The sequence below is a fragment of the Phyllobates terribilis genome, unplaced genomic scaffold (genome assembly GCF_046119375.1).
Source record: "Phyllobates terribilis strain yellow unplaced genomic scaffold, ASM4611937v1 Scaffold_36__1_contigs__length_13169755, whole genome shotgun sequence".
NCBI classification, from domain to species: domain Eukaryota; kingdom Metazoa; phylum Chordata; class Amphibia; order Anura; family Dendrobatidae; genus Phyllobates; species Phyllobates terribilis.
Window position 1 is genome coordinate 7,062,589 of NW_027362796.1, and position 25,989 is coordinate 7,088,577.

General features: G+C 43.0%; 3 protein-coding genes and 1 non-coding gene across 12 annotated transcripts in view; 1 reads left to right on the plus strand and 3 right to left on the minus strand.

Moving 5' to 3' along the window:
• The window catches only part of LOC141182801 (uncharacterized), a 228,216-nt gene that overhangs the window by 113,107 nt on the left and 89,120 nt on the right, over window positions 1-25,989 (plus strand). The window lies entirely within an intron of this gene.
• LOC141182803 (uncharacterized) overlaps window positions 1,363-25,989 on the minus strand; it is a 32,158-nt gene continuing 7,531 nt past the window's right edge. Inside the window, exons 1-7 of one of the 2 annotated variants that reach the window (XM_073660924.1) lie at window positions 11,932-11,946; window positions 10,802-10,911; window positions 10,493-10,672; window positions 10,286-10,409; window positions 10,105-10,202; window positions 9,818-9,908; window positions 1,365-2,984 (exon numbers count right to left, since the gene is read on the minus strand). In XM_073660924.1, the coding sequence (XP_073517025.1) occupies window positions 1,564-2,984; window positions 9,818-9,908; window positions 10,105-10,202; window positions 10,286-10,409; window positions 10,493-10,672; window positions 10,802-10,879 (1,992 nt within the window). In that variant the 5' untranslated portion in view covers window positions 10,880-10,911; window positions 11,932-11,946 and the 3' untranslated portion in view covers window positions 1,365-1,563. Of the gene's footprint in view, window positions 2,985-9,817; window positions 9,909-10,104; window positions 10,203-10,285; window positions 10,410-10,492; window positions 10,673-10,801; window positions 10,912-11,931; window positions 11,947-25,989 lie in introns of those variants that run through there. The other variant, XM_073660923.1, reaches the window with a different exon arrangement.
• LOC141182873 (uncharacterized) lies at window positions 14,688-25,970 on the minus strand. The gene is made up of 4 exons (XM_073660995.1): window positions 25,956-25,970; window positions 25,841-25,924; window positions 25,552-25,642; window positions 14,688-22,072 (listed from the first exon to the last, which is right to left on the minus strand). Exons 1-4 carry the CDS (start codon window positions 25,968-25,970, stop codon window positions 20,799-20,801), a joined length of 1,464 nt encoding a protein of 487 aa, XP_073517096.1. The 3' UTR covers window positions 14,688-20,798.
• Window positions 24,468-24,585, minus strand: LOC141182910 (U5 spliceosomal RNA). The gene has a single exon (XR_012257978.1). It is a non-coding gene; the product is annotated as a U5 spliceosomal RNA (small nuclear RNA).

Here is a 25,989-nt window from a genome sequence, read left to right on the forward strand (position 1 = left end):
GACGTCAATGTCCCCACTGTAGTGCGGCGGTGTTCACACTGTGCGGTAATGAGGCATTGACCCAAGGAAAGTTCAACTTAAATGTCTTTATTTGCCAAAACTCACAGCTCAAATGCAAAAGCTGTCCTCCAGATCGCAGCTGTGATATCCAAAGAGTCTGTGTAAATCTGATGCCATGGGAGACGGCTGTACCGATCCAGTCTGGGGTGCACCAGTTGTTTCCTTCACAAGCCTGTGGTATGCCTTCACTCAGGCTTGCAGTGCACAGAGTCTCCTGCTCTGCAGCTTGCAAACAAAGAATTGACACAACCAAACCTTTGCTGAAGGTTTAAATGGAATGGGAGTGACCCGCCCTACTGCCACCTATACATCACTTCGAAAATAAATTCCTATTCCGGGTTTTCTTAAATCTAACTTGGTCAAACAGTTTGACCAAGTCCAAACTTTACTTTTATTTTGCACTGCAACCACAGGTGTTTTTGCGACTGCAGTGCACTCTAGCGGGGCCAATATGCCTCTATGCACATCCTAGGGAATATATACCGTCCCTCGAATATGATCCCCCTCACTGCCTCACACCACCTTCAGACGAATCAAACATCATGAGGAAGTCAGAGAGCAACCACAGCCCTGGCTTCCTGTTGATATTCAATACATTCAAAGTCAGGGACAGTGAAGCCGGCACTGATTGGGTGCAGGGCTTGTGAGATGTAACAACCTCACATGAACACCGGAAATGCGAGCCCGGAAACGCCTGGAATGGTGCCAGCACAGGTGCTGAATATGAGTGTTTTTACTTTAACGAGGCCAAACATGGGGAATGACAATGGGTTGTCCTAGTATTGCACAACCCCTTTAAGATGATACAATTTTCGGTTAAAAAATTTCCAACATTCTGAACATGAAAAAAGCTTCTTCCCTGTGTGACTTCTCAGATATTTTTTAATCAGAACCTGTCACCACCAAAAACGCTATTAACCTGCAGATATGGGCTTACTCTGCAGGTTAGTAACATTACTATCGTGCCCGGCTCCTGCACATAGCCAAACGCTGCTGGAAGAAAGTTAACTTTATTCTCCTCAGCAGCATTCGGTTTCAGTCACAGGGGTGGTGCTGGTTCAGTCACCACTCTGAGTATAAAGAGCAGTAACTGTAACAGCACCCCAGCACTGACTGACAGCCGGCCCCCATGCAGAGTCAGTGGCAGTCAGAGCTGGGAGTTTGTTTACAGCCGTTCTGTATTCTCCGAGCAGTACCAAAATCCGCACAGGCACTGCCCTCATGACTGAAATTGAATGCTGCCGGGGAGAATAAATTTAATTTGGCTTTGTTTGGCTATGTGCAGGTACCAGGCAAGTTAGTAACCTGCAGATTAAGCCCATATCTGCAGGTTAATAGCGTTATTTCTGGTGGCAGGTTCCCATTAACAGTTGATTTCAGTGTAAATCATTTCCCACATTAAGAACATGAAAAAGGCTTCTCCCCTGTGTGACTGCTCTGGTGACTAAGAAGAGATGATTTCTTCACAAAACATTCCCCACATTCTGAACATTAAAAAGGCTTCTAGCCTGTGTGGGTTCTCTGGTGTTTATCAAGATGCGCTTTCCGCGTAAAACATTTCCCACATTCTGAACATGATAAAGGATTCACCCCTGTGTGGGTTCTCTGGTGTCTATCAAGATGTGCTTTCCGGTTAAAACATTTCCCACATTCTGAACACGAAAAAGGCTTCTGCCCTGCGTGGGTTCTCTGGTGGCTATCAAGATGCGCTTTCCGGTTAAAACATCTCCCACATTCTGAACATGAAAAAGGCTTCTCCCCTGTATGGGTTTTATAGTGGCCATCAAGATACGCCTTCCGATTAAAACATTTTCCACATTCTGAACATGAAAATGGCTTCTCCCCTTTGTGGGTTCTCTGGTGGCTATCAAGAAGCGATTTCCAGCTAAAACATTTCCCACATTCTGAACATGAAAAAGGCTTCTCCCCTGTGTGGCTTCTCTGGTGGCTATCAAGAAGCACTTTCCGTTTAAAACATTTCCTACATTCTAAACATGAAAAAGGCTTCTCCCCTGTGTGGGTTCTTTGATGTATAATAACATCTGATTTGCAGTTAAAACATTTCCCACATTCTGAACATGAAAAAGGTTTCTCCCCTTTGTGGATTCTCTGGTGACTATATAGATTAGCTTTCCGGTTAAAACATTTTCCACATTCTGAACATGAAAAAGGCTTCTCTCCTGTGTGAGTTAGTTTGTGTATAACAAGATTACATTTTTGTCTAAAACATTTCCCACATTCTAAACAGGAAAAGGGCTTCTCCCCTGTGTGACAGTGCTGGTGACTAAGAAGAGATGATTTCTTCACAAAACATTTTCCACATTCTGAACATGAAAATGGTTTCTCCCCAGTGTGAGTTCTCTGGTGACTAACAAGAGTTGATTTATCTACAAAATATTTCCCACATTCTGAACATGAAAAAGGCTTTTCCCCTGTGTGAAATCTTTGATGTCTGATAAGACTTGATTTCTTTGTAAAACATTTCTCACATTCGGAACATGAAAATGGCTTCTCCCCTGTGTGACGTCTCTGGTGACTAACAAGCTGTGATTTGTAGTAAAAACATTTTCCACACTTGGAACAAGAAAATCTATTCTCTGCTGTGTGAATTTTTTGATGTTTAAGAAAAGACTTTTTGAGAGGAAAACTATTTCCACATTCTGAACGTGAAAATGGCTTCTTTGCTTTAGGAGCAGTTCGCTTTTTAATGCTTATTTTGCGACTTGGATTTTCCATAGTAGTCAGTAATGAATCAGAAGACAGGACCTGTTTCAAAGGATTAAATGAGAGATCTTTGCTTTCAAGGGATCCTGGTAAATCTGGAGTAATGGCATTCACTTCAGTTGTATCCTGTGGGATCTCAAGGTCATCTGATTTAAAAATTGAAGATGTCAGTTGTCCCTCTGATCTCCTGGTACAGTCATCTGGCAATAAAAAGAAACCATTATTATTTTTGAATAATATATGCTTGATTTTTATATTTTTGAACATTTGTACTTAAATTGTCTATAAAAAGTTATGTTCAAAAATTGAATTATTCACAAATTAATGACAGTTCACAGTCTAATGCAAATCCTCATAGGATGAACCAGTGGAGCGTGGTGTTCAACTGTTTGTTCATTCTGCCTCACAAATATGGAATAAAAAGCCACCAATGTTCTGCAGTCGAAAATAACACCAATAAAAACTTCTACTCATCCCGCAAAAAACATGCCCCCACTCATGATTTGTCAATGGAAAAACAGGTTTCCGCATTATTAGTGGCTCAAATGCTCTTGAAAAGCAACATGGCTTCCATAAACCAATCCAGCAATATCCACTCTCCCAAAGTCAGATCTCCCCCCTCACTTCTGAGCCTTGCAGTGCACCCAAACCACATTTAGCATCCATGTATTTGACATTACTATAGTGAGAAGAACCCACTTAATTTACAGTGTGTGTCTCCTGGAGCTCAATCTGGGAACTAGTAAAATGGGAAATGTGCAATTTTTACTCTCCAACATCCACTGCATGCTAATTTCCGGAAAGTGCCTGTGGAGTCAAAATTGTCACTACTCCTATAGATTAATTCACTGAGGGTTATAATTTCCAAAATGGAGTCACCTTATGGCGATTTCTGCTGCTCTGGTTTTCAGCAATTTAGTCAAATTAGGGATTCTGTAAATGGTGTGTCCCATCTTGTCTGGGATCTACTCCTGCAAATCTGCTTCTGTCATTAGGCACGTGTCAAAGATACACAGCCGGAGGGGTCATGCAGATCCACCCATTGTTATCACTTTATCAAGGGTAACGCATCTCCACAGCCTCCAAATCGTAAGAACGATACGCAATTGATCAATGATTGATGGATGAGACTGCAGCTGCTTCCACTACTAGGCCGGTTATTAGGAAACTAACAGCACCAATCATTTATACAGGCCAACTGGACACCCATTACAGGTAGCATATTGCTTTAGGTGAGGTTTACAAAGCAAAAGGTACAGAACTATTAAACTATATATTTAATTCAAAATATAGGCAGTGTTTAAAAAATATACAAGATAACACAAAATGGGAACAAAACAGCAGAATATATACAAATACATAAAAGGTATAAACAAGAAACTTGCTAAACTTGGTCACAGAAATGGCTCAGAACTTAAGAGAAGGGAAGCACTTAGATTTGGAATTGGACAGAACCTCCACAGCGAACTACTGTAGGTCTTCCTAGGTGCTGACAATGATCCAGACCCAGGATTTGCTTTTTATTAGCTCCTAAGTTACGCCCACACACTTCTCCTTTATGAACTCATGTGTGGCTGTTTGTGAGATGTTCTCAGCCTTAAGGATTTTAGGAGAGCAACAACTTAAGATATCTTCACCTCTGAAGATCACAGGCACTAGATATTGATGTCTTATTTTTTTATCAGGATTTTACCTGTACATAAAGATCAAATATAACCTTGTTCGCACCATCTATCAGACCGTTATTCAATTGGAGTGATTCTAGTGCCCCCACCCCCGCCGATGTGAGTTAATGCGTCACATCCGCCCTTCGTTATAACGCTGAAAATCTATATCTCATACATATCGGATCGATACCAACGCCAATATTCCGGTCTGAACCCCGGAGCCGGGTTGGCTACAATCTGTGCTGCATGAATAAAAGTTCTGTGCCTGGGAAAGCACACTTCTCCTCTAGTAAACCCCTCTCCTTTTGGCATGTTTTCTCCTAATATAACTTTCTTGTTTAATTACCTGTACACTACAGGATTCCTATGCTTCAAAAGAAGTTAAAGCATTATCTCTCACTTCCCCATATGTTCTATTGCGAGGTCTTCCAAAAGGAGTTTAATTGATAGCTCTTCTTAGATCTTAAAGCGCACCTGTCAGCGGGATTGTGCTCAGTAAACTACATACACTCTCTGGTGGGCACCATTACACTGATTAATATGATACCTTGGTAGATGAAATCCGTCCTGTGGTTGCTGTGTTATCTTTACTTTCAGTTTGGAGATAATGATATACATGTGCTCCGGGGCGGCCTGTGAAGGGTGCGCTATCTGGTGCTCTGCTTACATATTCATCTGTATGCTCTTATGACAGCTCACTGATCGCTCACTGACCTGCCTCCTATTTTACCTAACCCTGCACTACTACATGCATTATGTAAAATAAGAGGCAAGTCAGTGAAGGCTTAGAGATTGTCACAGTTTCACCCCTCAGTGTGACTGGGATGCAGTTGCTGCCAACTCAACCGTTAAATCTGGTAAAGGGGCGTGCTGAAGCTGTCAGTACTTTGATTGACAGCTCGGCCGTCCAATTTGAGACTGGGAGGTGCTGGCTATCTCGAAGTGTTCATTATCCCAGGTGATTGCCAGTATACTTAACTGGGCTGTTTCTCCTAGACCTCTGCCAGATGTACATTCAGCTTGGGTGAGGTTTGTCTCTGCTCCTTGTGTTCTGTGAATTTATCTTCTGTTGCCTGACCTTGGACCTAATTGTGCTCTGATCCGCTATACTCATGGTATTCTGACCAACGGAACGTTACCTGACCACGCCATTGTCTCTTCCTTCTGTTTAGGATGTATCCTCCTGGCTTCTGACTTCAGACTCCCTCACTATCCTGCTTCACGACTTGGCCATGAAAGGTGACACAGCGTCACATTATGTCTGGCCAAGGTCTAAGAATGTGAAAGCTGACACATTATCTTGTAGTCTCGATTCAGTTTCTCCTCCAGAACCTGCATCCTCCATTATTCCTCACGGTATTGTGGATTCTATGGTAACCTTGAAATTGGAGGAGTAGATCCATAAAGTCCAGTCGTTGGCTCCTTCCGCTACTCCAGGATCTAAATTATTTGTGCCTGTGTACCCAAGATTGCGTGTGTTACAAGAATTTCAGGATTCCATCTTGAGTGGTCATCCTGGGGTTATTGCTGTACAGAAAGCAATTGCTAGATTTTTTGGTGTCTGTGCATGCATAATAATATCAAAGATTTTTGTATCTGTTTGTGAAATTTGCGCCCATGATAAAGTCAGTCATAGCCGGCCGGCTGGGGAATTGAATCCATTGACAATTCCAGAAAGCCAGTGGACTCATCTGTCCATGGATTTCATCACGGATTTTCCTCTGTCTCGTGGGAAAACTGCTATCAGAGCGGTAGTTGACCAATTCAGCAAGCAAGCTAATTTTGTTCCTTTGTCAGGATTACCTAATGCAGAGACACTCTCCAAGTTGTTTTTCTCATATTGTAAGGTTACATGGGATCACTCTTAACATTGTGTCTGATAGGGGAGTACAATTTGTCTCTAAATTCTGGAGAGCTTTTTGTAGTAAACTCAGGATTGACTTATCATTTTCATCTGTTTACCACCCTCAAACCAATGGTCAGACAGACAGGACAAATCAATCTTTGGAATAAGTTTTAAGATGCTTTGTGGCGGCTCAGCAGGAGGTCTTCGTTTTTACACTTGTTGAGTTTCCATTTAACAGCTGAGTGAATCAGTCTACTGGAACCTCACCATTGTTCTGTAATTATGGTTTTCATCCCTATTTTGGTGAATTTTCTAGGATTATTTCTGAATGTCTTGGGGTGGAGGTCACAATACTAAGATTTGGGAATGTCTGAAAGGATGTTCAAAAGAATATTGGGACTGCTCAGATTCGCCAAAAAACAGAAGGCCAATAGAAGACATTCAGTGAGTCCTGTTTTTAAGATCGGGGATAAGGTTTGGTTGTCATAGGAACATTAAACTTAAAGTGCTGAGATCCTAGAGGTGGTCAATCCAGTGGCATTCAGATTAAAGCTTCCTCCATCTCTTCGCATCACTAAAGTCTTTCATAAATCCCTATTAAAGGAGTTTGTCCCTTTGGCATTGTCTCCCTCTTCCCCGCCTCCTCTGGTTTCAGTCGACGGTGGCTTGGAGTATGAGTTTCAGTGAGTTATGGATTCTCATAGGGTCCGAAATTCCCTCCAATACCTCATCCATTGGAAGGAATACGGACCAGAGGAGAGAACGTGGGTCATAGCTTGAGATGTGAAGGCAGATTGGTTAGTCAGGACCTTCCATCTAAAATTTCCTGGGAAGCTTGGGGGTCCGGTGGCCTCCGTTAGAAGAGGGGGTACTGTCACGGTTCTACCACTCAGTGTGTGTGGGATGCAGTTACTGACAACTCGGTCATCCAGTCTGGTGCAGGGTTGTGCTGAGCTGTCAGTGTGTTGATTGACAGCTCAGCTGTCCAATCTGAGACTAAAAGGAACTAGCTATCTTGAAGTGTTCACTATCCCAGGTGATTGCCAGGCTACTTAACTGGGCTGTTTCTGCCAGATGTACATTCAGCTTGTGTGAGGTTTGTCTCTGTGCCTTATGTTTTGTGAATTGATCTTCTGTTGCCTGACCTTGTTCTGATCATCCGTATGTTTAACCCCTTATGCTCTGATTCGCTATCCTCCTGGTATTCTGACGAACAGAACGTTACCTGTCTACTTCTTTCTTTCTTTTGTTTATGATGTACCCTCCTGGCTTTTGACTTCGGACTTGTTACGCTCACGCCCGGGCTGACTGGCGTGAGCGTGATTAGTGATCCCACTGGATCATGAACCGAGGAGTGCCTGGAGGGGCGTGACTAAGTATCAACCCGGTTCGACCAAGGTCGCACGGCACTTCAATCGACTCTGTAAACCAGGGCGGAACCGAGCAGAGGGACCAGGTGCTACTCCAGGTCAGACCCCGGTCACAGCTGTTGACCCACACTGGGGAATGCAGGAACAGGCAGGTTAGGCTGGCATACAGACAGGTGGGTACTGGCAGGCACAGCTGATATGCAGACAGGTGGGTACTGGCAGGTAGGAAAGCAGGCAAAATAGGAACCAGTACAGACTATGATACAGGAACAGAGCCGCAGATGCAGTAGACAAGCAGAGCAGAGCAAAACCCGCAGGTGCGGTAGACAAGCAGAGCAGAGCAAAACCCGCAGGTGCAGTAAACAAGCGGAGCAGAGCAAAACCCGCAGATGCAGTAGACAAGCAGAGCAGAGCAAAACCCGCAGGTGCGGTAAACAAGCAGCGCAGAGCAAAAGCGCAGGTACGGTGGACAAGCAGAGCAGAGCAAAACCGCAGGTGCAGTGGACAAGAAGAGCAGAGCAAAACCACAGGTGCAGTGGACAAGCAGAGGAGAGCAAAACCGCAGGTGCGGTGGACAAGCAGAGCAGAGCAAAGCCGCAGGTGCAGTGGACAAGCAGAGCAGAGCAAAACCGCATGTGCGGTGGATAAGCAGAGCAGAGCAAAACCACAGGTGCGATGGACAAGCAGAGCAGTGCAAAACCCAAAGATGCGGTAGACAAGCAGAGCAGAGCAAAACCCACAGATGCGGTAGACAGGACAGGGCTCTGTTCACATGGAACAGACTGGAAAACAAAAGAAGATAGCTGGAACACAGGAGTAGATACGGAGACAGGGAAACAGAACGAGCAGAACCAGATACACACAAGGTACCTGCAATGAAGTAGCGAGTGGACACAAAACTCACAAACAGAAGTACAGAGACAACGAGTTGGAGTTAGGTGCAGGTTCAGACACTGTAGGAAAAGGGAAGGTGCAGACATAGAGACAAATAGGTAAAGGGCTAGGACACTGTTCAGACAGGATCTGAACCAGGAACAAGATACAGGAAAGAGCCTGGGAACTCAGCCCCCAGGAAGGCGGAAACTGACTAGAAGTCACAGGTAACAGGCCTGGGTATACAGCCCCCAGGGTGGCAGAAACAGGCAAGATACAGGACAAGACCTGGCAACTCAGTTGCACAGAGCACTGGGTGGAGGGGGTTTAAGTATCCAGTGACTCACAGCAATAGGTTGGAGACGCATTAGGAGTGCGCACACTGCAACTATAAGAATCAGAAAGCAACAGCGCCACCGCCCTAAGAAATCAGACAAGAGACATGCAAACAGAAGGCACTGGAGCAAAGTGTGCAGCCTGGACTGATAGATAAGATTGCGGTCTTTCATGGTGGGAGGTGGTAAACCATGTAAGCATGCCACCAGGGATGTTACAGGACTCCTTGACTATCCTGTCTCACGGCTTGGCCATGAAAAGTGACTCAGCATCACAGAGATATATCATGGCACAGGGGTAATGCTTTTTTATGTAGTTTATCATAATCCTCCTTGAAGTTAGTCAGTTTTAAAAGAAATTTAAAAGTCAGGATAAAGGGAATCTCTGTTGTTATTGTACAGAAATTCACACTTGGTCCTCACTGCACATTTAATGTTGTAGATCATAAAAATTAAATTTTTCCAGAAACACTGGACCTGGTCTTGTAGGGACCATATGAGCACATTCAGCAGCACAGAAGGGAGAGAATTTAGATTCATCCAATAAGATATCAGGGTTCTAGGAAGCCAACAGCATCACTACCCTCCGCTTTCTCTTACAGGCCCATCATAATATTATTCATCATGTGATTTTCTAACTTGTCAGCAAATTCTATGTACGCTGTCATTTGGCTTTGTAGTTTAAAGATCTGGGCAGGTAAGAATCAGCATCTCCTAATCTCAAAGGGTAGGTGGATCCTTCCGGTTGTAAGTTCTATAGAAAAGGGCTTTCAATGCCCAAAGTCATTTAAACAGTTTTGGATGGAGGAGAATGTTGTGGTCTAGAAGTAAAATGGTGATCACACGATTGTGATACGGCCGGACTACACCACCGATAAAGCAGCCACAGCCGGTGACTGAGATGAATTGGTAACTTCTCTACATTTAGTAGTTACTACTCACCTGGGTAGTCATATGTAGGAATCTCCTCTTTACACCGCTCATCACCCCTCACATATGTCTCTGTAGTATTAATATGGGTCAGATCTTCACCCTGAAACAAATATTGTAAAAGTCACAGACTGATGGAGAAGTCCCATCTATGATCAGCTCTAATCCTGCCATCCCCACCGTTCTCATTACACAAATATAAAATATAATACTGGTGGATAAAACAAGACACAACACAAGACCTTTACAGCCGTCTACACATCATAGGGGAGATCTCATGACACCTTCTCTCCATCTACCTGATGATCCTGAAGAACATTGGGATCTTCTTGTTTACAGTCCAGTGGAAGAAGAGGACGGGGACATCTCTCTGGTGTTGTCCTTTTACTGGATAGATCTGGAGGAAACACATACAGGGACTGAATTCATTCTTTACATACAGATAATTATAGGCCGTGTGTATTTAGTCCCGTCTATTACCTGGTGATGTGAGGGGCTGGGGAACCTCCATCATGACGTCCTTGTACAGATCTTTGTGTTCTTCTAAATACTCCCACTCCTCCATGGAGAAATAGACAGTGACATCCTGACATCTTATAGGAACCTAACACATACAAAGATACAGTCATCCCCCCGATCCCTTCATAGCATTACTGTATAAAGTCCCAGCATTCCCAGCAGTGTCACCTCTCCAGTCAGCAGCTCAATCATCTTGTAGGTGAGTTCTAGGATCTTCTGGTCATTAATGTCCTCATGTATCAGGGGGTGAGGTGGAGGCCCAGTGATTGGGTTCAGGGGTCTTCCCCATCCCTCAGACACAGGGTTCTGACAGCGCTCACTAGAGGTCTTCTTCACTACTGTATAATCCTGGTTATGGAGAGACACATTAATAAATCCTACTACAGACATTTTCAGAGTCCTCACCTCTCCAGTTCTGTCCATCTGTTATTCCCATAGATAAGAATGATGTAATGTGACGCCATCAGAATCTCTCACCTCTCCAGTAAGGCGGAAGAGGATCTCTAGGGTGAGGAGTAATATCCTCTCTGCCATCTTGTCTCTGTCCAAATCCATCTTTGATTTGGACAGATCCGTATTGTAGAGACCTGAATGAGAAGAAGATGAGCCGATGTAACATCATAAAAATCCTGTGTAATAATACAATTACTGGAGATAATAAAAGGAAACATATGAGGAGATATATTATTTTACAGTATTTCGTTTTCTTCTTTACATCTAGTAATAAATCCTATATATTTTAGGCCACAGACAACAAGCAGTTTCTTCCTCGGAGTCTACAGCTGAATCCGTTTTTCACAAGATGGTTATCTGATGGTTTTTCGAGATGGTTGTTTGTTCTCGGCCCCGACCCTTTCACAACTCCTGTCTCCTAAATTAATCGTAAGAGAAACACATAACGAGAACCTGGCTTACACCTCTGGGTTTTTGTAAATGCGGCATTGATAAATGTCCACCATGTAAATATGCCGAACACATGTAATAGATTTAATCACATTAAATAAAACATTTCATTACACAATGTATCACCTGCAGCAGAGAATTTATGGTATATTGTATTCAGTGTCTGGAGTGTAATGTCAGATATGTTGGCTGCTCCTCCCGTAAATAAGGTAGAGAATTAATGAGCACATAGGAGACCCCACTAATCCCGCGGCCATTAACCCCTCCAACCTTTCCACACATTTCCTAAGAGAACACAATGGTGACTGAAAGAACTTTCGGTTTTGTGGCATTGAAAGAGTAAATAGTTCAGGTGGAGGGGAGATGGCAGAGGGGCATTGCTGAACCGTGAAGCTTCCTGGACACTGAGGGTAAATCCATCGTACCGGAGGGTATAAAGAGAATATGTGGACGGTTATCAGTACTATCTACATTACTGTGCTGGAGCTAGGAGATGAATAATGGCGTTGTGTGAGGACTTCTCTGGGCTTCTGTCCTTCATCCTGCAGTCGTCTGAATGGATCTAATGTGGACGGGAAACAGCTAAGCCGTATTCTGTCCACAGCTGTTACCTCACTGTTCACACCACACAGAGACCCCAAAAGAGTCTCCATGCTGCAGGGGTTAATGCCCCCTGCGCCCAGTAATGGGGAATCTCCACATACCTCCACCTGCAGAGCCGCCACCACATATATGGCTGCTCTGTGCGTACAGGACCTGTGATGAGGTCACAGGAGGGGAGGAGTCAGGGGTCACATGATCAGGGGCCTCAGTGGATGCACATTGTGAACTGTGCGGCTCCTGTACAGTGATATCCGGAGTGAAGACGCTACATGGAGACGTCTCCGCAGTCAGTGACATTTCTGGCATTATGTATGTTTTTTGCCTATCCTTCTCTAGAATTTGACGACCCAATTCCTTCTCCCAACCCCAGTAAAGGGTAGAGGGTCATTGCTGGTGTCCATTTGTGTTGCTTTGTGTATGCAAGATAGAAGTTTAGTACAAGGACCTACTTGCATGATTAAGGGTTCAAACGGAGTGAATTCATCCTTTATACTAGTAACATGTGAGAATTTATAAATGACCTGAGCTGGAAATAAGCCAGGCAGGATAGACTCCTAATTGGAAAGGAGCCACGAAGTTCTATAAAGGAAGGAAAAGAGCCTGATCCCATGAGAAAGTGTCTCAATCTAAGGTCATCAGATCAGTCCCAGATTAGAAATGAGTCCTTACCTGAAGCAGAGGGAAAATCTGGGTTGCCAAACAAGGGCGTTAATGGACCCAACCTACGTGGTATAGATGATGAGATTAAGACTTGATCCCATGTTTTCAAAAAGTGTTGAATGGGTATTGGTAATTGTTTAGTTTGTACATGTATTTAGTCAATCCAAGGTAGAGATGTGAGTATCCAGGGATAGAGGTCCCCTTCCAGTTTCACCCATTACTTATGTTCCTTAGATGTGAACCAGTCCACTGCTCTCATAAGAATCAAAGATTGATCGCAGTTTTTTTTAGATCAGGCATACTAGTACCCACCTTTATTTTCGGAACATCACAATATTTTAAAACATATCCTAGACCTTGACGTTCCCCATACTACCTAATAGCGTTGTCGAGATGGGAGAAAAAGGTCTCAGGAACGCAGACAGGAACGGTCTGGAATATATAAAGAAGTTTTGGCAAAATGTCCATTTTATCACATAAATACAAGCAAACCAGGACAAGGGTTTGAATTTATAATTCATTAAATTTTGAAGAGTTTGTTCAAGGACAGTGATATAATCTAAACTATACAGATCATCCATGTTCCCTGGAATTTGTGTACCAAGGTCTTTCTGTCATTTAAAGGGAAAGTTAAAAATTAGCTGTTGTCTTATGTTATTGCTTCTGATTTAGAGTAGTTGACTTTAAAATCGCTTACTTGGCGAAATTCTTTGAATTCCTTTAGTATAGAAGGAAATTAGATAATTGGGTTTGAAAATAGAGCAACAAGTCGTCTGCGTATAGAGCTAGTTTATAGTGATGTGAGTCTATAGTAACTCCACTAATATCTGGATTTTTGTGTAATGCTACCGCGAAATGTTCCATCACCAATGTGTATAGCAGAGGTGATAAGGGACACTCTTGCTTTGTCTCATTTTTAATAGAAAATGTGTCATATAGAAGGCCGTTTACCCTATCGCTTTAGGGTCAGTGTAGAAGGATAGAATTTTAGATAACAAGAAACAGCCTAACCCAATATTTCGTAAGGTGCTCTTCAAGAAAGTCCAGTGCATTCTGTCAAACACTTTTTCAGCGTCCACAGAAACAAGGCACATTGGGAGCCCCTGGTTTTTTTCGCATGTGAAACTAACAATGTTTTATTTGTATTATCTCGCACTTCTCTACCCTTAACGAAGCCAACCTGATCGTTGCTAACAATTGAGGGTAGGTAGTGGGAGAGCCATGGTGCAATTATATTAGAGAATATTTTGACATCTACATTATTTAATGAATTTGGATGAACATTAGGGCAGGCATTTAGTTCTTTTCCAGGCTTTGATAAAACTGTTATGTGAGCCTCAAGTGATTGGGGGGCAAAGGGGAGTCTTCTGAGATATTATTGAACACTAATGGTAATAACAGAGGTGCAAACATGTTATAAAATCTATTATTGAATCCATCTGGCCCAGTGCTCTTCCCGATAGGGAATGATTTAATGGCCTGTCCTATCCATTGTTCAGTGAAAGCTTTGTCTAGTATCTCCTGCTCAGGGGTCTGTAAGGAAGGAACGGCAGTGTCCATAATATATTTGTCAATTTTTGTTTCAAGAAAATGTATATATTTTCCATGAATATTATGTAGTGAGCTATAACAGCATTGAAATGCGTCAGCTATGTCAGTGGGGTTATGAATTTATAGCAGTGGTGCTCCTTTTGTTTTGGATACATACAGCTCTGGCAAAAATTAAGAGACCACTGCAAAATTTTCAGTTTCTCTGATTTTTCTCTTTATAGGTATATTTTTGAGTAAAATGTACATTGTTGTTTTAGTCTATAAACTACTGACAACATGTCTCCGAAATTCAAAGCTAAAAATTTTGTATTTATTTGCAGCAAATGATAAAGTGTCAAAATACTAAAAAAGAAACACAGTGCTTTCAGACCTCAAATTACTCATGTTTTAAATGTGAAATCAATATTTGGTGGACTAACCATGATTTTTAATCACAGCTTTCATTCGTCTTGCCATGCTTTCCACCAGTCTTTCCATGCTTTCCAATAGAAAACTGTTCAGTGGTCTCTTAATTTTTGCCGGAGCCGTATGTCCTTTGTATCCGTGGATGTAACTTCCTTGTCAATGAGAGACCACATTTATCTACGAATTCATACGAGTACCTTCACATGCGATCTTGATATTTTGTATACGTTTGATCTATTAAAGATCTTCGCTCCCTTCTTTTTTTTCAATCAGATCATTTTTATTTAACAAAAGAAAGAAAGACCAACATTTTGTTTTTGTCATATAAACTTTGTGACAAAAATAAAAAGAAAGAAAAAACAGTAAACAATACAAGAACCGGTTTACAATGATATAAACCCTAATATCGCTCTATACTACAATGTTTTGGAATAGTAATTTTACATTTGTACATGAATATCTGAATACTTCCTGACGGTTTTTTTTTCCCTATTGGGACGTCAAAAGAAAAAGAATATCTCTAAGAAGGGGCAATTGTGTGGACTGAGACAATTATTATTTGCTGACACCTTAGGTATAAGGATATAAATTCCTGGTTTTCTGCAGGGATATGTACAAATGGTCCAGTATAGTATTTCTGAAGCAATATCTGGGGTAATTAACCATTGCTCCCATATGTGTATGGATTTCTTGAGAGCGTTCCTTTAATATAAGCTCCACTTTCCAAGCATAGAGTGTTATTTATCCTGGATCTTAGTTCTGTTATCGTTAGGGGAGAATTGTCTATCCAATGTAGTGCCAACAACTTTCTGGCTAGGAATAATATTCCTGAGCTATCTATTGCCATATGGGAGTCTGGGTCTACGTCTTCTCCCAGGAGTCCTAGGATACAGATTTTAGGTTCCAACTGAAGTTGTATCCCAGATACAGATAGTACAAGAGCGATTGGTACGTTCCATTAGTCGCCAATATTTACACATTCCCACGTCATATGCATCAGGTGGGCGTCCTTTTGACCACATCTAGGACATGTGTCATCCGTTTGTATTTCAATTTTAAATAAAATACTTGGGGATCTATATACCCTATGAATGAGAAGAATTCGGGACAATCTTTGTGACTCTGACAATGAAAGTTTCGGTGTCAAATCCAGTATTTCCCCCATTGCTCCTCAGATAAGGGACCCAACCCACATCCTCCTCCCATTTTGTCTTAACTATCAAAGGATATTTATCCAAATGTAGGGCCAGTAACTGCCTATAAATAAGGGATATTAGACCTTTTGTATCCATCGATGTAGTAATGGTATCTATTGGGTGATGTCAATCAGTATGGTGTTTATTCTAGTTGTGTACTATATGCAAGATGTATTTGCAGATATTGATAAAACACCCTATGCGGGAGGTTAAAATCTGCCTTTATTTGTTCAAACATCTTGAATAATCCATCCCTCAAGAGTTCTGACACCAAACATATACCCATATCCTTCCACTCACTAACATTTTTTAGTTTATGTAGCTCTGGTAAGTTATAGTTGTGCCATAAAGGAGTATAATTTGTGTACTTTCCAATTCCCAGAATATTTTTACCCCTATCCCACGCCTTATATATTAACTTTAATGTACGACATTTTAAGTCATTTTCTCGAGGAGGCTCCATATCTAGTACCGAGAATGGAAGCTTTCACTTCCTTCCATAAGTAGGTGCCCTGAAATTACACAATATTTGCGAGTACCCCATCCATGAAACTACTTTAGCTCCCTTCTAGCGTTAAGCAGGTCTACGTATACCTGGAGGGAAGCAGATTGTTTATGTTGTTTGTCAAGTAGATCAATCCGCTCAAGCAAATGGGAGACTTTAGCTGTTCTCTCCTTTTTTTAACCTTTATCTATGTTATATTATTATCCCTCTGAGGACGCATGTGAGTGCTTCCCATTTAAATGGTAGGGCAGTTTCATCATGCTCATATATTTGAAGGAGTCTATAGTCTCAAGAAGGTCTGAGCACAGAGTGAATCTTTCAGCAGATTATCATTTAGGTTCCAACATGTGAAGCCTTGGTGGAGTGCGGCATTGTCAGATTACAATATACAGGAGCAAGACTTCAAAACATTAATAATCTTGGCATCCCAGAAAAATGCTATCTATTAGTAAACTGAGGTACAGTATATGATCACCTCTAAAGTGTGACTCCTGAAGAAATAGAAAATGTACGTGCTGTTTATGCCTACGATAAAACACTTGAGCTCCTTTCTCTGGAACATTAAGTCCTCTGACATTTAATGAACAAGTTTTGAGTTGTGCCATATTATATGAAAAAAAGGGGGAATGGAAGAGAGAAAGGTTAAGAGAAAAGAGGAAGTATAGACGGTAGATAGTAACGTCTACCTCTCAGTGTCTAAGAAGTATAGATTATGAATACATCAAAACAGTAGGAAATTGCGAAACAAGCAGATCCCAATGCAAGTCCCTAACTGGGGGTTGTCTTTACAGGTGTAAGTGAAACCTTCAGCCCTAGGGTTCCTATTAGTGGGAACCATGGAATATATAGCGAGTAAAGTAATACAGCCTGATATTACAGAAATATAATGTGAACTCAACTTAAATGCCGTACTAACATATGAACTGAGACATTCTATATAGTGGAAGAGTGGCACCTAAAACTCTCTTTAGATATATCTAATTATATGCAGAAAGAAATAAGTATCTGCAAACTGTCTCTCTTCAGGGAAGACAAGATTCATTTCAGGAGCTCATATGATTGGCAGGTTCCTTTCCCATCGGGCTGCATCACCATCAAGTTCCTGATCCATTGAACGTCTTCTGTGACGTGCTGGACCTCTCTGTGGCAATGGTGGAGCAGGTGGCCAGTCAGATATATGGAATGTCCAGGGCATCACAGAAAAGCCTCATGTTGCTTGGATCTTTGAAAATATACAGCTGGAATGGGTACCCCCAGGAGTACATCAGGCTATTTTCCCGGATGGCATCAAGTAGTGGTTTCAATACCCTTCTTTTAGCAAGTGTCATTCAGGATAGATATGTGAGCAATTATATGTGTTTTCCATTTAAATCACCAGGATCCAACTCCTCGGCTTTCCTCACAATGGCCTCTTTTACATTGAAAAAATGTATGTGACAGATAATGTCCCTTGGATGCTCAAGATCTGGGCCATGATTGCCTATTGTGCGGTGCGCCTTTTAAATCTCCACCTCCTTATCAATAGGATCACCAAGAATATTATTGAATAATGATCGCAGTGTTGGCATAATCACTTGTGCATTGATGCTTTAAGGTATACCCCTTATCCAGATATTATTGTGATTTTCTTGATCATCAACCATATTAAACAGATAGTTTATTTACTGGCTGTGACGATCCAGTGTTAGTTTCTGAGCATTATGATGGCCTCCAACTTGGATGACATTATCCTCTAATCTCTGTACCTTGTCAGTAAGCTGTGACAGGACAGACGTGAGGGGACGTATTTCAGTATTGTATGTGGTCTCCAGCCTCTGAATATATTACTCCATATCTTCTTTAGTAGGGATAGGTGAGGCGCCCAGCTGCGCTTGGTACCACAGATCCTAGAGGGGTGCATTAGGGGATTTCTCCACAAGAGGCCCTTATAAGCATTCACACCCCTCCACCTTCCACCTCAGACCACCAGAGGGAGCCTGTTAGGGATATATAAAGGGAAGGTGGAGCCAGGCAGCTCAGTGAGTGATTCAGCAGTTCCTGCTCAGACACAGAAGGAGTCAGTGCAGTCAAGCCAGAGCCTAGCAGTTCCTGCAGAAAGAGTTCAGTACAGTCTGTAGAGTGAGTCCAGACTAGAACTCACAGAGCTCAGGATAGAGAGTGTTACGGGTCCGGGTGGTGGAACCTCTGTGCCGCGGTGCAAGGAGGGACCCAGAGGAGCGTAACTAAGTATCAACTCAGACCGACCCTGGTCAGACGGCGGCTAACGACTCCGTGACCAGGGAGGGACCGAGCAGAGGGACCAGGTGCTACTCTGGGGACGACCTTGTAAGAGAGCAGGTGGCTCCCACGGGTCAGATGGCTGGGACTGACCGGTATAGCGGATGGACACAGCAAGCAGGCAGAAGTCTCTGGGTTAGCAGACAGGTGGTCACGGCAAGTGACAGCGGGAGCCTCCAGGTAGGCTATCAGGTGGTCATGGCAAGTGACGGCCAAGCCTCCAGGTAGGCTAACGGGTAACAGGCAGGTAACAGACGAGTGCTCCCAAGTGAGCGGGCTAGCAGGCACGGCAGGTAGCAGGCAGGTAACTGGCTGGTGCTTCCTGGTAAGCAGGTGGACTTGCCCATAGACAGACTGGCGGATGACCGGAAGACAGACTGTCGGGCTGGAGAGTAGTCAGACTGGCGGACTGGAACAGTAGTCAGGCTGGCAACTGGACCTGAGGGCTGAAGCAGAAGTAAGTACACTGTGCAACAACTATTGCTCGGGCACCTCCATTTTGGAGGAGGTGCCTTATATATGGGAGGTCCTCCGGCTATTGGCCGGGGACTCCTTAGGACGGCGCGCGCGGCCCCTTTAAGAGAGAGGGAGCGCGCGCGCGCCCTAAGCACAGTGCCTAGGAAGGAGCGCGCGCCGGCAGTAGCAGGGAGAGGAGCGCTGGAGGACGCCGCGCGGGGAGCGAGGAGGTGAAAGGGACGGCGTCTCTGTCTGGCAGGGGGCAGAGACGCCAATGCTACAGAGAGCTAGGAGTGTGCGGCGAAGAAGAGCAGCGTCCCGGCTGCAGTGTGTGTGTAGCCTAGTGAGGGCCCGAGCGGGGCCGAAGGCGAGTGGAAATTGAGTAACATAGGGGGCAGAGGAGCTTAACCAGCTCACCCCGAAGTATATACCGGACACCGGGTCCGAGTCTACGTGGATCTTCATGACCAGTAGAAAACTACTTTAACCCCTGGCGAACTACTTGTCCCAGGATCACCAAAAGCTGATACGTACCAGGGTCAGGAATCACGGAGACCCCAAAGAATAGGGAGAGTGATCTCCAACAGAAGGCCCTACCACAATGTCGGCAGGTGCAGAACAGAGACAAAGTTAGGCCTAGCTCCAGGCAGGTCAGAAACTTACAATGCAAAGGCAAGAAACAGGAGGCCCTACACCAGCTCACTGGGGAGAATCCGTTAGTGCACCCTTCACCCTACAGTGCTCCGGGATGTGCCTGAATTCCACCAGGAAAAGGTACTGAAGTGACAATCGTGTCTGTCCCTGTTCTTGCTCTGACCCGGCGGGTCCCGTTTGTCCTGCATCCTTGCATCCCCGCTGCCCTGAGGCCTAGCTCCGCCTGTGGGGAGCTATACCACCCGAGCTGCCTTACCACCGGCCTCAGCGGCCTGCAGCAGCGCTGGTGAATCTCACCAGACACCACAGGTGGCTTTACAAACTATCCCATAAACTTTATTCCCCTTTTTACTGACCGCCCTGGGTCACGGAACGGGCCAGCCACCGTGATATCCCTCAAAAGCAGCCACAAGACCCGGCTGCCGAGTACCCCACGACCCTGGGGGCGAGTCATAGACACAATATGATATACAAATAAGTTATGTTGTTCCCCATATCAGAATAACCTGTGGATAGGGGGTAAATGTCCCTGTGAAGCAAGCACTGCTTAGTATGTGGGCTTTGGTGAGAGTACAGGAAGATTGGTGGTGTTTTCTTGTGAGGCCTACATTAAGAGAGAAGTTGGTGCAGGACTTACAGGCTGGAGCTGTCTGGCATCATGAGGGTTAAGACTGCTTCTTTTTCCATGCTGAGGTGAGGCAGTAATAGCTCCAGAGAAGGATGATGAGACCTTCCATAAGAAACGCTGCATACCAGACATGCTGACAGAGGTGGAGGACTTCAGATTAACCTCTGATCTTTCTTTCCCATATCGAAAGTCATGTTTGAGGCTGTAAATTGCTTATAATTCCCCCAAGAACACGGTCTGAAGAGAGTGCTTTCAATGTGTGCATTCTCTTGGTGCTATGTCTGTGTGCATTCTCTTGGTGCTATGTCCAGGCCATGTCCTTCCTGTTGATGTACAATACGTCTGAAGGCGGCGTTGATTGGGAGCAGGATTGTGTGATGTAACAATCTTGTGTGATGTAACAGCCTTACGGAAACGCAAGTTGTGACACCAATGGAACGGCGCCAGAACAGTAAGTGCGTATGAGTGTTTTTATTTTAACAAGGCCAAACATGAGGAATGAGAAGGAGTTGTCCTAGTAGTGGACAACCCCTTTATGAAGATACAATTTTCGGTTAAAAATGTAAAAGGCTTCTCCCCTGTGTGACTTCTATGAAGTTTGTTAAGAGTTGATTTCCGTGTAAAACATTTCCCACATTAAGAACATGAAAATGGCTTCTCGTCTGTGTGAGTTCTCTGGTGACTAAGAAGTGATGATTTCTTCACAAAACATTTCCCACATTCTGAACAGGAAAAAGATTTCTCCCCTGTGTGAGTTCTCTGGTGCTTAACCAAATCTGATTTATCTTTAAAACATTTCCCACATTCTGAACAGGAAAAAGGCTTCTCCACTGTGTGAATTCTCTGGTGCCTAACAAAATATGATTTCTGGATGAAACATTTCCCACATTCTGAACAGGAAAAAGGCTTCTCCCCTGTGTGAATTCTCTTGTGCGTAACAAAACCTGATTTCCAGCTAAAACATTTCCCACATTCTGAACAGCAAAAAGGCTTCTCCCCTGTATGAGTTCTCTTGTGCTTAACCAAACCTGATTTCCGGCTAAAACATTTTCCACATTCTGAACAGGAAAAAGGCTTCTCCCCTGTGTGATTTCTCTGGTGTATAACCAAATCTGATTTCCAGCTAAAACATTTCCCACATTCTGAACAGGAAAAATGCTTCTCTCCTGTGTGAATTCTCTGGTGCTTAACCAAATCGGATTTCCAGTTAAAACATTTTCCACATTCTGAACAGGAAAAAGGCTTCTCCCCTGTGTGAATTCTCTGGTGCTTAACCAAATCTGATTTCCAGCTAAAACATTTTCCACATTCTGAACAGGAAAAAGGCTTCTCCCCTGTGTGAATTCTCTTGTGCTCAACCAAATGTGATTTCCAGTTAAAACATTTTCCACATTCTGAACAGGAAAAAGGCTTCTTCCCTGTGTGAATTCTCTGATGCTCAACCAAATCTGATTTCAAGCTAAAACATTTTTCACATTCTGAACATGAAAATGGCTTCTCCTCTGTGTGACTTCTCTGGTGATTAACAAGATCTGATTTCTGGTTAAAAAATTTCCCACATTTGAAACAAAAAAATCTATTCTCTGCTGTGTGAATGCTTTGATGTTTAAGAAAAGACTTTTCAAGGGAAAAACTAATTCCATATTCAGAATGTGAAAATGGCTTCTTTGCTTTAGGAGTAATTTGTTTTTTAATGCTTATTTTGTGACTTTGATTTTCCTTAGTAGTCGGTAATGAATCAGAAGACAGGACCTGTTTGATAGGATCAGATGACAGATCTTTGCTGTGAAGGGATGATGGGATATCTGGAATAATGGCATTCACTTCAGTTGTATCTTGTTTGATCTCAAGATCATCTGATTTAAAAATTGAAGATGTCAGCTGTTCCTCTGATCTCCTGGTACAGTCATCTGCTAAGAATAAAACCAATTATTATTTATGAATAACATATCCTTAAAATTTATATTGTTGAATATTTCTACTTAAACTCTACGTAAAAATGCACTTTATGTAAAAGTATCATTATCTACCAAGAAAACATCACAGAAAAAATCAGCCTTACCAACACCAAATCAGATAACAAATGCATTAGCATTTTAGTGTTGGTTGGGTGTACTGGGGTGTCTGTCCATGTGGGGTGCACTTATATAGTGCTGGACAGCCCCCCTGATCTAATAGTATGGGCATCATCACTATTCTAAGCCAGACACTGCATCACACCTACCTGTGTGACTGGCGTCCTATGCAAGCTTCATCTGTGAGCATCTTTAATACAAGGCAACCACACCCTCCATGAATTGGTACGATTATTGGTGTTGGTAAGGCTGTATCTTTTTCTGTGATTTTTTTTAATTTTGCCCTATGTTAGCCGTCATTATTCACCAAGACAATAACAGTTCACAGTCTAATAGAAAAGCTCATAGGATGAACCAGTAGAGCGTGGTGTCCAACTGTTTGTTAATTCTGCCTCCCAAATATAGAATAAAAAGCCATCAAACAATGTTATGTAGGCGAAAATAATATCAATAAAAACTTCTACTCATCCCACAAAAAACAAGTCCCCACTCAGGTTCATCATCTGTCAATGGAAAACCAGAGGTTTCCACATTATTAGATTCTCAAAGGCTTTTGAAAAGCAACATGGCTTCCATAAACCAATCCAGCAATATCCGCTCTCCCAAAGTCAGATCTCCCCCTCGCTTCTGAGCCTTGCAGTGCGCCCAAACCACACTCAGCATCCATGTATTTGACATTACTATAGTGAGAAGAACCCACTTAATTTACGGTGTGTGTCTCCTGGAGCACAATCTGGGCACTATGTGTTGGGTAATGAAATTATATATTTGTAATTTTCACTCTCCATCATCCACTGCGTGCTAATTTCCGGAAAGTGCCTGTGGAATCAAAATAGTCACTACACCTATAGATTATTTCACCGAGGGTTATAATTTCCAAAATGGACTCACTTTATGGGGATTTCTACTGCTCTGGTTTTCGGCATTTTGGTCACATTAGGGCTTCTGTAAATGGTGGGTCCCATCTCCTCTGGGATCTGCTCCTGTGACGTCTGCTTCCCTCACCATCTTATTCATCCTGCAGGCGGCGCTGGTGATGGAGGAGACGATAGAACCAGAAGCTCTGGGCGGCCCAGGCTCTGTCCAGCCACTAAGATTAGGGTTGCTGGGACCTGTAGTACCATCCAGTCTGGCAGTATGGGTGTGTGTGTTGTCCAGCTGGAGTAATCTGCTCCCTGCTTCAGCCATTTGGAAAGCACCGCACCCTACTAAAGCTGGAAGCATATTGCCGGAAGCTGCCAGATACAGCCTTGTTCTCCTCTGGATCAGTCCTCTGTGCTCAGCTCCCGGCTTGTGTATTTGATTCCTGTTGTGACCTCGGCCCGTTTACTGACTACTTTTGTGTGATTTTGTATTTTCTCTGACCTCCTGGTTCTGACCCGGCTATCTGACTATTGTTCTTCCCATCTCACACCACAGAACATTAGGTAACACTGTGGCCCAAGCTTAGGGGGGTCTCTGTCTAAGTCCAAATCCATGTAGAGGGGTTAAAGGATGATGAGCAAGGCAAACCCTGGGATCTGGAAAATGCAGCAGAAAGCGCTAATCCTGTTTGTGGTGACCATCTTTTGAGCTGCCAGGTGACCATGAACAGTGTCCCCAATGCATTGTGTCTGCACACCATCCCAGCAAAATCTGCATTCAAATAGCTAAATGGCGCTCCTTCCCTTCTTAACCTGCCATGTGCCCAGACAGCAGTGTACAATTGCATACAGGGTATTGTCGGATTCAAGAGAAGATGGAATATTATTTGTAAGGTCCATTTGTTTCCTATTATCCTTTGTGAAGAATTCCAACACTTATCACCACATAAAGTGACACACGTCAGATTTGAAAAATGTCAGAGATAGGTGCTGGGAAAGGAAGTTGTTTCTGCGTTCTCTGGAGTCATGACAAACCATTAGTATGGATAAAAATGTAGGTTTATTGGCTACGCTTTTCAGAGACCACCGACTCCTTCCTCAGGACAACCGTACGTAACCTCTTTAACGGGTTTAGTGGTTTAATAACATAGCGGGTTTGGGGGAGCAGATGAAGCTCTCCATTTTTCAGCTCTTTGTGGTTGTTTTTTTCTTTCCATTTTTGGAGCATCCTTCAGTTAAGGGTAAAAAAAAAAAGCAAAAGCATCCAGTCAACGCCCAGAAAATAAATACCCCGATACCACAAACCATTCAGCAGTTTTGCAGACATTCTGTAAAATCAAAGTAAAATTTCCCGCAATCTCTCAATTTGTGTTTAAAAAAAAAAAATAGAAAAAATATCTTCACAAAACTCAGTTTTGCTTCTCTCCACGGAAATCTTTAGTAAAAGGCGAAAGATTTTTACGTTCTGAAGAGAAGCCAGAGTATTTTTCTATAGATTTGAAAAATGGGCCCAGATAGGAACACAAAACTGGCTGCAGGAAGGGGTTAAATCAGAGTATTTTGGGCACTAAGTACTATAGTCAAAACTGTGAGTATAGACAATAACATCTACTGAAATGACCAATCTCAACAGTCTTCATCAGTAAGTAGTGAGTAACTAGTGGTGAAACCTCTCTAGGGTAATTAGAGTATGGGGCTCGGTGGCTCTTGGCAATCTAAACTATCATAAGGGACAATATTTTCTGTCAGATGAGTTTCAAGAAATATTAGACATTCAAAGAGAATTTTTTATAATAGTGCAGAGCTGGGGTGTCTTAAATTTATCTTAGAGAGATATCATGTCACAGGTGAAATGTTTGCTTTTGTTTAGTTTATCACAATCCTGTTTGAAGTTAGTCGGTTTTAAAAGAAACTGAAAAGTCAGGATAAAAGGGAAACTCTTGTTATTGTACAGAAATTCACACTTGGCCTTACTGCACATTTAATGTTGTAGATCATAAATGTGAAGTTTGGCCAGAAAGACTGGACCTGGTCTTGTAGGGACCATATGAGCACATTCAGCAGCACAGAAGGGAGAGAAGGTAGATTCATCCAATAAGATATCAGGGTTCTAGGAAGCCAACAGCATCATTACCCTCCACTTTCTCTTACAGGCCCATCATAATATTATTCTTCATGTGATTTTCTGGCTTTGTGGTTTACAGATCTGGGCAGGTAACGTCTCCTAATCACAGGTAGTAAGTGGATCCTCCAGGTTGTAAGTTCTATGGAAAAGGGTTTCAATACCCAAAATCATTTGAACAGTTTTAGGTGGAAGAGAATATTGTGTTCTAGAGGCAAAATGGTGATCACACGATTGTGATACGGCCGGACTACACAACCGATAAAGCAGCCACAGCCGATGACTGAGAAGAATCTGTAACTTCTGTGCATTTAGTGGTCACTACTCACCTGGGTAGTCATATGTAGAATTCTCCTCTTTACACCGCTCATCACCCCTCACATATGTCTCTGTAGTATTAATATGGGTCAGATCTTCACCCTGAAACAAATATTATAAAAGTCACAAACAGATGGAGAAGTCACATCTATGATCAGCTCTAATCCTGCCATCTCCACCGTTCTCATTACACAAGTATAAAACATATAATACTGGTGGATAAAACAAGACTGAACACAAGACCTTCACAGCCGTCTACACATCATAGGGGAGATCTCATGACACCTTCTCTCCATCTACCTGATGATCCTGAGGAACATTGGGATCTTCTTGTTTGCAGTCCTGTGGAGGAAGAGGACGGGGACATCTCTCTGGTGTTGTCCTCTTACTAGATAGATCTGGAAGAAACACATACAGGGACTGAATTCATTCTTTACATACAGATAATT